The sequence below is a fragment of the Sabethes cyaneus genome, chromosome 3 (genome assembly GCF_943734655.1).
Source record: "Sabethes cyaneus chromosome 3, idSabCyanKW18_F2, whole genome shotgun sequence".
In the NCBI taxonomy this organism is placed as follows: Eukaryota; Metazoa; Arthropoda; class Insecta; order Diptera; family Culicidae; genus Sabethes; species Sabethes cyaneus.
In genome coordinates, this window is record NC_071355.1 from 27,385,444 (window position 1) to 27,397,475 (window position 12,032).

The window sequence follows — 12,032 nt, forward strand, 5'->3', positions numbered from 1 at the left end:
CCAGTTCGGAAAAATACAATTTAAGTAGTTAAACTATTTGTTTGAAAAGAATTAATTTGAACCAAACTTCGTGGAAGTATTTGATTTTTTTTAAAGAAACGCAAGTGAATTCCCTTAGCAATCGCAGTAAAATACAATCTGGAAAAAATGTTCCATTAAACTTTCCTCGGCAATGGAGAGGTCCAAATAAGACAGAAAAGCGATGTTCTTTCTTATGCAAAATTTAAACAAAAATGTTTGCTACGAAATTCATATTTTCAAAGAATCATTTTTCCAACAGAAAAATGTTTCTCTCAATTTTTTTACCGAATATTAGAAATTACAGTGCTGAATAAGACAAAACCCGTATTCATGCAATTGACCTAGAAGGTTGCATATTGGATAGAACCATAGTTGTTACAGAAAGGCGAAGCTTGTTGAATCGGTTTTCAATTTCCCTGACGAGTCTTGATTACCAACACAACTCGCAGGACGAGGAATGATTATCGCTAAATGCGACTCAAGAAGAATTTTGTACTGCAAGAAGTCACAGAACAGTTCAAAACGTCATCATAAATAATTTCTGCTACACGTGCCATAATTCGGAACCTACCTGGCAACAAATCGGCTAGTTATAAGCTCCAAATTTAATACGGTTTCCATTCGGAATCGCTGGTGTTGGCCATGCTGGTCCACTGTGTTTTTGCCACATTCCTAAACGTGCCGAACCGACTTAATCTTATCAGTCGTAGCCACCCTACCCGGACGAACCAAAAAGAATCACACAAAGTATTTGAGGTTCCTCGCATAAGAACCATGTCGAGGATTTCTGCGAAACATTCGTACAGAATTCCTTGTTTACAGAACCATTATTCTTGTATGAGAATTCAACAGGCGAATTCCCGGGATACCTATATATAGCTCGGTAAAGGTAAATTTGCCTTTACTATGAAATACCAATCATCGGGACTCGGAAGGCAGGAAGCCCAAGTAACAATCCTAAAGCCGCTTGGTTTTACTTGAATTTTATGTGGGTTTTATTGCGGTATTAATCATTACCTCTGGTTTTATTATGGAATTACGCATTACCAAGAGGCTACCTTAATAAAACTGTTAATAACGCAAATTAATTGTGGTTGCTTGTATTACCACGATAAAACTAATTGGCTTCTCCACGTCTCTTATAAACTTTCCAACATTCCACGTATGGCGTAGCAATACAATATGGCGCATCAATCAAAAGGTGGAGCTGAATGGGATACGATGTGAAAATAGACGCTGATTGACGAATGCGTGGAGTTCTGGGGATTCAATACTGCGATCAATACTTAGTGGCATAACGCAAAATAGATTATCCCGCTGCGTTGGGCTGGGCACGTGACGATGATACCCGGTCAAAACTATGTTCAAGGGAAGATCGAAAAGAAGTCAGTCTTCATGCCAGATCCAGCCCCCAGTGCATGTGAACTATCGACAAAGATCCACGTTCAGCTGCTATTCGATGGAATTGAAGAATGTCAGCCCAAGACCGGTAGTGCTGAAAGATCGTAAACTGTTCAGAAGAGGATCGATAACGGACCACCGCTACTAAAATAAGTTACTTACTTGACGGAACGAGTATCTACAAGAATGGCAGAAGGACCCCAGAAGAAGAAATACGAAGAAATAGTTACCAGTAACATGGTCGTCGCTATCAACCCCTGATTTGCTGAATTTTAGGGTGTTAGCAAGCTGTCCTTTCCGGAAAGGATCAATTAGCACGAGTTGTTTTAATCCGCACTGCCCGTGGGATCATACCTCTACCGTTCACAAAAAATTGCCTTTCGCCGTGTTCTCCGGTTCCCCAAGAAAAATGATTTCGATCGACGCGGCGGCTGTTTTCGAGTTTTCTATGAAACCTTAACTATTTTATAAGGCTGGCTACTTTACCAATACAGCGACAGTAAATGGATAAACAGAATCAATAAATATGTGTTGTTTCGCGTACTACATATGGATGAAAACAACGTCATATTCCATGTAACAATGTAAGTTTTATTGCGCTCTTATTGCGGTTTTCATGACCAATTTTGGTCATAAAAGCCATCATAACAGTGTAATAAAACCCAAAATGTTGCTGGGGATATATTAATGGTAAATTTTATAAGCAAACGACAGGGGCGCCCATGTGCAACCCCGCTGTCATCTTGTTTTACGTGAGCCTTTCATGGCCTTTCATCTATAGAAAATAAATAGAAAGAAAGAAACTCCTACCAAGTAGTGGGTGGCGATATGTGGAGGATATGTTTTGTGTTCCATTGAAAAATAATTTAAGCTATGTTTAGATATAAAAATAACATTCATAAGCATTTGTTCGGAGAATAGCGGAACACAAAACACCCGTTCCTTGATATCGATGTGATAACAAAGTTACATCGTATTTCGCCTTACCACAAAGTTCGCTCGCCTAATTTTCTCACGATTCCCCGAAGCTAATAATGAGTGGTATGACGAAAATATGAAAAACGAAAATAGGCAAAAAATAATGAGAACTTGGTGAATGAGATACAACGAGAAGTTACGAAAAGACGACGAAATACCACGAAAATAAAATGAAAATCACCCAGATAGCATTATTAACTTAGAAATATATAGTCGTTAGCAAAAAAGATGAAGTTTTACCATCAGATCATCCTGATCGATTTGATTTACAGCGACCATAACAAAATATCCTATAGGATATATAATAAATTTTCAGCAGTTCTCGTAGCTGTGCTGCATATGCGCATTAAATTTCATCGTGCATGTTAAAATGATAAATGGCTAAAACTACCATTTTGGATATCAAAATTATTTTTGTTATCAAAATCACGTTATCAAAATTTGACAATTTTTGAAAACCAGCTGTTTAAACAAAATAATTAAATTCCATTAGTCAATCTTAACTTCCTCTCTGCAACTCGCAGTTTGCTTTGATACATCGTTGTTTGGCGATCAAAAAGTGCAAGAAAACTGTAATATTCCAAGTAACAATTTTGGTTTTATTTTAATTGAAAGTAGATTTCAGAACCAAATTTTTAAACCGACTCTGACGATCTCACTGTTATAACAACCATTTGAGAATCCACGTATGACCACGTTACGATAATTTTTCCCAGTTTTAAAACAGTCATTAAAACCCGATATGCTAACCATCTGTATAGTACAGATTTTATACGGGATTCATGCTAGGCCTATAGAGTAAGGAGGGGTAAAAGTGCGACGCAGGTAAAAGTGCGATTCAATAATTTATCGGTGCAGATTCCGAGTAAATTTTCTACATTGGCAAGGATGGGTGACTACTTTGACAGCTTCAATCTTACGAAAATTTTGGTTGCTTACGAAGCATAGTTGCTGAGTTATGTGCAAATGTTATTTTAGGGCGGTTTTGATGTAATTTTTCGTTATATGGCAAATACGATATCAACAGGAGGATATCACTTGTTGAAAATTTGTAGCAGCGTTTTACATCACTCACATATCTGTTTGAAAATGCGGCAAAAATAATTTACAAAATATATTTCGCTTTTCCGTAATTTAATCTAACCCCGTCAAGCGCCTAGCGGGGTAAAAGTTCGATTCACGGACGGAGCAAAAGTGCGATTCATGGGCGAGGCAAAAATGTATAGCTAATTATGTAAAGCTTTAGACACTATATTACAGATACTAGAAATGACAGATCTGCAGAAAACTGTGTGCTCTACAAATGTTGGCCGAAGAAAAACAATGTGTTTCCGCTGATGAAACAAAAAACAAGCGTTTGGAAAAGTTTTGACGGAGGTTGCATACACCAGCGCAAAATAGAAAAGGTGCAAATTGAGAATATTCCTTACCGAAACATAACGCAGATTGAAGATAACATGGTTTTGTTAGCTACTGCTGGGCTAATTTCATGGATTCTAGCTTCGAACTTTTGCCCCGCGGTATTCGCATTTTTGCCCCGCTAGTGGGGTAAAAGTGCGAACCTGCACTTGATCAGAAGAAAGAAGAATTTATTTTGCAAAACACTATTACCGCAGATGATTTATAGTTGAATGTGAAGACATTGAGTTACTGCATCACTATAAAATATATTATGTTGTTCTTTGATTTTAAGTCTGGGCCCCTTAAAAAGGAATATTAAATTCCACTGGGCGCCCATTAAATAGTTTTTAAATAATTTTATGTATCCTCTTTATGTTTTCCTCAGCTTAAATTAATTTCTTTGTTTAGTGTGTTGTCCAGTTCTCTTCTAAGCTGAGGTTTCTGTAAGTGTCCGATACCAGGGGGCTCTCTGTGTGAGCTTTTTGGTAACGGGGGTGAGCGGAGGGTTAATTAAAAAATAAAAAAAAAAAAAAGTCACCGCAAAATCACTATCTTCAGGTTTTGTTGAACCGCCGTTTCACCGAAAATTTTTCAACAAAACCTGAAGATATTATGTTGTTGTCCTTCTTTATATCTCACGAAAACAACTTCACACAACTTCAAACATCGCACTTATGCCCCGCCCTACTCTATATGACTGAGACCTATAATGCATTTGTTCTGTTCTACAAAGCTTCACATGAAGCTTGCTGCGCTGAAAGCTAAAACAGCACAACAGCGCAAGAAATAGAAATTAAACTTTACTGCCAGATCAACCTGCAATAAATTTTGTTTTATGGCCGTCTTCCTAAAATATGTGAAATAACGAATAGATATTTTTACAATTTTTACAGTTATAAACCATATGCGCATCAAATTTTATCGTGCATCTTATATATAAAAATGGATTTCTGTCTGTCAGGATGTTGCTTATAGACTCAAAAACTACCGACCAATCGACGTGAAAATTTGCATGTAGAGGTTTTTGGGGCCAGGAAAGGTTTTAGTGATGGTTAGAGACACCTCCCCTACTAAGAGGGGGGACTCCCATATAAATGAAAAACATATTTCTGCATAACTCGAGAACTAATCAAGCAAAAAGAACAAAATTTGGCATGTGGGTGTTTTTGGTGACAAGAATTTATTCTATGGTAAATTGGGACCCCTACCCTCTTTAGAAGGGGAATTATGACCCCTCCCCTTTAAGAGGTGGGGCTTCCACGCAAATGAAATAAAAATTTCCTCATAACTCGAGAACTAATCAAGCAAATGGAACCAAATTTGACATGTGAAGGTTTTCGAGGGCAAGAATATTTTCTATGGTGAATTGAGACCCCTCCCCACTTTAAGAGGGGGGGCTCCTATACAAACAAAATACAAATTTCCTCAAAACTCGAGAACTAATCAAGCAAATGGAACCAAATTTGACATGTAAGTGGTTTTGGAGGCAAGATTTTTTTCTATGGTGATTTGAGACCCCTCTCCTCTTTAGAAAGCGAGTTATGACCCATCTCCCATTTAAGGAGGTGGGCTTCCATACAAATGAAATGCAAATTTCCTCTTATCACGAGAACTAAACAAACAAATGGAACCAAATTTGGCATGTGGGGCTTTTAGAGGGCAGAAATTTTTTCTATGATGAATTAAGACCCCTCCCCTGTTTAGGAGGGGGGGCTCCCATACAAATGAAATTCAAATTTCCTTATAACTTGAGAACTAATCAAGCAAATGGAACCTAATTTGGCATGTGGGAGATTTTGGAGCCTTGAATTTATTTTATGATAGTTGGAGACCTCTCACCCCTGTGGTAGGGGGATATGGACTCTCATACAAATAAAACAGAAATTTTTGCGAAACTCAAAAACCAATCAAACTCGAGAAATTCTAGACCATAAAACATTAGTCAATAACAAGACCACAAAAACTATCTATAGTAACACTAGATCATTCAGGACGAGACGGCCGCGAGTGTTGCCGAAGACCCGCCGTCGGAAGCGCCGCTCACTGGGGGGAGGCAACTCGCCGCAGAAATCACTACTGTCTAGGTTTATTTGTTTTCCTAGGTCTACCTGGGTGTCCTGGAACGAGCGACAGCGAGTGAGGAGAGGATCGCGAAATGGTACTTTCCACAAAAAAGTTTTCCGTTTAAGGTTTTTCGCAAAATTATATTCGGCGAAATGTTGTACAATCACGGCGAACATTACTATCCGCTTTCTGGCTATGCAATGAGGGGACAGGGGAGTTGTTTTCTACTTTGCTGTGAGGAAAAGGTAACTAATAAGCCTTAACGTAAGCAGCAAATCATTTTATACTGCACGTTGTTGTTTATTAGCTTTTTGACTGCATAGGTGTTGTAAATTGGCATCCAAAATTGTATTCAAATTCTTCGTGTCGGTAATTAGCTGTAAATTAGCATTGTCAGCACTATAAGAAGGTTAACAGTAAAGTAGCTGTATATCTTGCCAACATAGCATTTAAGTAGCATTTAAGTCGCCTTAAATGCTTATTAGCCTACATTTGAATAGCATTGGTGATGCTTATTGGTTACCTGGGGTGGTTTCATAGTTACGTAACTGCCAAAATGAATCATCTAAGGTTGAACTCCTCAGAAACTTGCAAAGCTCGAGATTGCGACAAAGATCATCCGAGATTCATGATTTATGTACAACACAGGTTAATTTGTGGCAATACGAAGTTTGTCGGGTCAGCTAGTATTTGAATAAAAAGTACGTAAAATTAATGCGCCATCGGAACAGTGCTGATTTATGAAAACTAATTGTCTAACGAAAATAAATAAGTTCGATTAGTCAAGCTGAATTTTCTAAAATACTCTAAATAGCTCTAGCTGTATTCTAATAATATGCGAACACATCGAAAATAACTTCGTCTGTGCAACTCACACTTTATTTTGAGGAAATATCCAGAATAATTATGTTATGGTTTTTAATTGCAGTAATATCCATATCAACTGCGATAAATCTGCTTGATTGGATATTATGTATTGGTACGCGTTCGGTCAGTGTATAGGTATGCGTTCTCTAGGGATTACTCAGAATTGTTTTGTAAGAGATGTTACATAGCCAACTAGTTTTCTTGTGATAATATAAATTTTAAAACACCGAGCGGCATTAGAATTGTTACTTGAGAAAAACTTCAGCCAATAAAGCAACAAAACATAAAAAAGAGACGATGAAAAGCTGGCGAATTGAGGTCGGAGAGACGACGAAAAACGATAAAATGAAAACACTTTTGTTATTTCGACAATAAAGAGAGATGGCCAAAACATGGCAAAAAAGTGATGGAAAGACAAAAAAATGGTGACAAAAAACAACGAAAATACTATGAACAGAAGATAGCAAAAATACGACAGAGAGCTAAGAAATATGAAAACAAGATAAAAAGGAGATAAAAAAAGACAGCGATAAAGCGGCAAAAAGTGACGGAAAGATGACGTAAATGCAATGCGTGCAAGAAGTAGGCAAAAAAATGATGAAAGAAAGACGAAAAACGACAAAACAGTATTGAAAAACGCGACAAAAATGCTAAAAATAACAATGAAAAGCGACGAATGGGCCAGAATGCTTACTGACCTGCTAATGGGCATTGTAGCACTGTAATAGCATTGTAGTTACTGTTACTGTAATTTTGCTCGGCTGAGACGGTACTGCCAAATGAATTAGAATTGATTTAAAGTGATCGAACCATCCCTGCCCCACCTCAATTCTAACCTCAAAGTTGGCCTGGAGGTACGACACTAGTCTAACAAGCGTGTCGTTGAATGCTTGAATCTCGACTGGGAGAAACTGTTAAAATCAAGATATCATAGCAATAGTCCCGCAATTGTCCTCTACACTAACAGCTGGTTGCGAAATCTGTCGAACAAAAACAAACAGAAGGTCAAATTGCATTGAAATGTAGCGCTAAGACATTGCTAACTCGTAGCTCAATACCGATCAATAATCGATCGTGTAATTAAAGTAGATCGTAGTATTAAAGTTTTTGTGTACGCCTTTCAGAAAATACATACCTTGCAAATATCTGCAATCGTCTGTAAGTCCCATCACGCCAAACAGTTTCAGGTGCTCAGGGCGTACACTAACTTGCAGTCAAAACCAAGCAATTACGTTAAAGAACAATAAGAAAAGCAAAGGTCCCATATTGTTCTGGTTAAAATCATACCTGGTTAATCGTCGCCACTCAGTAAAACTAGGCGATGCTAGCATTTTCATATGTATAAAAAAGGTAAAAATCAGCATTACGTACAGATATACATGCTAAATAAATCGTATTTCATGCGCAAAATTGGCATATTCGTACTATTTTGGAGGCGATATACGTGATTACGAATAATTTTGAGCGTTACGACTATATAAGTATTTATATACGATAATATCCGATTAAGCGCGAGTCGCTCCGTACTATTCTACGATTTTGTGCTGAAAATCGTATGTATGTCAGTCATTATCATTATATACGACAGAAAATCAACTTGATCCCGCTTCATCCAGCTTTAGTTACGATTTCGAGTTTGTTAGGAGATATTTACGATAGTTTTCGTACATTGATATACGAGTTGGTGCTAGCTGGGTGTCTCCTCTAGTGAATTTTGTAATCGTTCTAGAGTTCCGCAAGGAAGCAACCTCGTACCGCTATGTTTTGCTTATTTTTTAAGGACATTTGTGCTGTACTTCCTCGCTGATCCAGATTGTTCTACGCTGATGATCTTTAAATGTTTGTGCCGGTCAAATGTATTGAAGACAGCTGTAAACTACCAAAGCTAATCGAAATTTTTGCGGACTGCTGTTGAAAGAATGAGCTTTCCATTAGCGTGCGCAAGGTGTCCGGTTATCTCTTTTAGGCGTAAGAAAGAGCCTATTACATGGAACTACCGCATTAGCAACGAAATACTGGAAAGAGTACACGTAAATAAAGCTTCGGGAGTGCTTCTTGATACGAGCCTCTGTTTTCGGCAACACTGCTCATATATATCAATAATTGGGCTTCATATTTGGGGTCTCAAAAGAATTTAAAGATTCATATTGCTTACGTGCCCTGTACTTCTTTATTGTGTGTTCTATCCTAGAGTGCGCTGCTGTAATTTAGAGTCCTTACACTAGAGTTTGGACCTCCAGGTTGGAAGCAGTACAAACCAAATTCTTACGATATGATTTAAGATTTCTACCCTAGCGAAATACTTTAGTGCTTCCACCGTATCATAACCGCTGCAACCGACTCAACATTGATTCTGTCGACAATAGGAGAACACTGGAAAGAGTTCTGTTCAGCAGGAAAGTTTTAGTGGGTGAATTGGCCTCTTCAAACATCCTCGCTCAAATAATTTTCAATGCCACTTCATGTGCCATAGAATTTCTTCGCTCGGACTTCAAACGAACTGAGTACGGCCAAAATGAACCAGTTAAAGCTATGTGTTGCTTGTTTAATCGTGTGTATAATCTTTTTGATTTTAATTGTCCTAGTGATAGTTTTAGATGCTGCTTGAGAAGATCAAATGTACTATATTTAGTTGTAATGTAATATTTAATATACTGTAAAATATTATGCCATGAATTTTAAATTAATCATTCTCAGAACCATACAAACAAATATCAGGAAAAATATATTTTATTAAATTCCGTTTCCTTTTCTTAGAGAGAAACATGCACATAAAATTTTTCATCAAAGCTGGTAACGTTCAACTAATGATCTCGTAAATTTAATTCATCTGCTTGAAGAAGCAATCAAATCAAATCGCACAGCATTAGCATATTGGACAACATCCGACAATCCATACTTATTTTCTCACCTGAACTTGACTGATAAATAGCGCGACAATTCCAGCACAAACCGTAACGGCGAGAATATAAATTGCACAAATGCTTAATTTAATTATTCCCCTTAATTAATGACCGTTCGTGTAAAAGTTCTCTTGGACCGACTCCCGAACCCCGTCCCCCGTGACAAGCAGTATAGGTGGAGGCGGTCGGTGGCGGACTGAAACTCCGACTGAAATTTCAACAGATTCGAAGTGGGAGCAATTTATCAAGCCGTCCGGACACGCAGCGTAAACTGTTGACTAACTTTTGACCGTTTCCATTTTATTTCACATATCTTTCCAGTGCCACCGAAGATTACGCACGTGACCTCCGGTGGGCATCTGCAGGTGCGGAAAGGTTCCCCGGTGCGGTTGGAGTGCTCGGCCACCGGTAACCCGATGCCGAATATCACGTGGACACGAAAGAACAATCTACTGCCAAATGGTAATTATTTGCTCCTTTGCGATTACGGACTGGCTGCCCGGTCCGGGCCTGGTCTGGGAGTGGCAGCTGCTGGGAGTCCGGTTGATTAATAGCGAATGTTTGTTTTTTATTTTCAAAATCCACCCGATCGCCCCCGTAGGAGAGGAACAGTTCACATCCTCGGTGTACGTCATTGAGAACATGGACCGGCACAAAGGGGGCACCTACATTTGCACGGCCAACAACGGTGTGGGTCAGGTTGCGACCAGCCAGATTATTCTGCATGTCCTCTGTAAGTATCCATTAAATTAAATTCAGGTTTTGTCGAATTGTTGGCGCACATGAATGTCGACTTTCGGTTACCGTTAGCTTCGAGTTATTAATTTTCCATTGTAAAGTTTCGAAAAATTGCTACAATAGCTTTACGGTTCGTTTGTTCGTTCTTTCCTAGGGAAATTTTTAAGCGTATTACAGCAAAAATATGTGCTGCAGGCTCAGGTAGGTACAGGTAGAGCGCACACAAACTTTTTGTCACCTGAAGCTGAGAAAACCGAGAAAAAAAGAACCGTTTCAAAACGCCATTACACAAACTATTCTGTACGTTGCGAAGCGCCCCCCGAAAGGAGACCAGATCCAGTTTCTCTTTTAAATAAGTTTTTAAATTCCATTGTAAAGTCTACATCCCGCCGAACGGGGCCGAATGGGGTAGCACACGATTCCGGCCATTGCATTGCATGTGCCACCGAACCGTGCTCGTTCCGAAGTTTTTCATTGAGGACGGTTGCCGAAAAAATTCTTTTGTGAAAAACTTTCTACCATTATGATACACAATTTGTTTTGACCTTCTCGCCTGTGGCCCCACTGCTGCTGCTGCTGCTGCTGCCGGTGCGGTGCGGGGTGATGATGGTTCCCACCAGCAAAGTTGGGTGCCATTTTTTGTTTGCTGCTACCCGCAGCCGAGCAGAAAGTTGCTATTTCTGCGGGCCCGTTCGAAACACAGTGCCATAGAACTCTCTTCTTCCCAAACCCGTCCGTGGAGGCTTACCTACTCAAATGATGTGGTAAGGTGATGATGATGATGTTAAAACTTTGGCCTTATACAAGTTTCATATTTCGTTTCCAAAACCCATTGTCTTTAAATGGGAAGAAGGGTGAAAAACGAAAGCACAAGCAAATGATACAAGCAGGAGGCTCGATGCGAAATACAGCGTGGAAGGTGCCATTAAGGCTGCGGTCTATTTGTCATGACTAATTCGTTTGTTTGTCGGGTATCTAACTTCTTAAGTGAACAGTAGCACCAGCATGCAACAGTTTTTCGAACCACGTTTTCGTGGTGAGAACTGATAGCAATACTGTCACTTTTTCTGGTAATTGTTAGTCATACTTTTTCTTTAAAATTAGTTTTGAACAAATTTGCAAACAATATCTGAAAGGTTTTGATGTTTGTAGTGAGAGAAAAGAGCAACTTAAGTGAGACACAAGATAAATATAAAATAAAATAAAATCTACCCCCAATTGGTTCTTTTATTCACAAACAAACCGCAACCCATGAAACATGCGTACAGCCTATAAGTCAGCCCAAAGTTGACGACCTGATTTGCGTCACTCCTTCTCCGTCCGTGCCCATCGCACTCGAGCCTGTCACGGCATTAATTGCTAACTTGTTGTTGGGAACCGTCATTTGTTTTAATAAATGGCGCTTGTAATGCTCCGCTTAGGCAAACAAAAGAAAATAAAAAACAACCGCGCTAAAGCAGAAGCTAATAGAAGTCATCGACTAAGTACCGGATGAATTGTTACCCACTCGGTTGTGGGTTCCGTGTGGTGCTTCAACCTCGTCCCGCTCGCTCCTGCGTCCGTCCGTGCACTACGGTCCTCGCAGGAAAACTGCTTGTTTAACCATTTATCGCAAAACCGACAGCGCCAACAAGGGAACCAAACCGGGCAGCACGCGAA

At 39.1% G+C, this 12,032-nt stretch overlaps 1 protein-coding gene across 1 annotated transcript in view; it reads left to right on the plus strand.

Moving 5' to 3' along the window:
- LOC128739409 (hemicentin-1) overlaps positions 1-12,032 on the plus strand; it is a 219,999-nt gene that overhangs the window by 167,964 nt on the left and 40,003 nt on the right. Inside the window, exons 4-5 of the mRNA XM_053834892.1 lie at positions 9,957-10,097; positions 10,237-10,368. Of these exons, the coding sequence (XP_053690867.1) occupies positions 9,957-10,097; positions 10,237-10,368 (273 nt within the window). The remainder of the gene's footprint in view (positions 1-9,956; positions 10,098-10,236; positions 10,369-12,032) is intronic.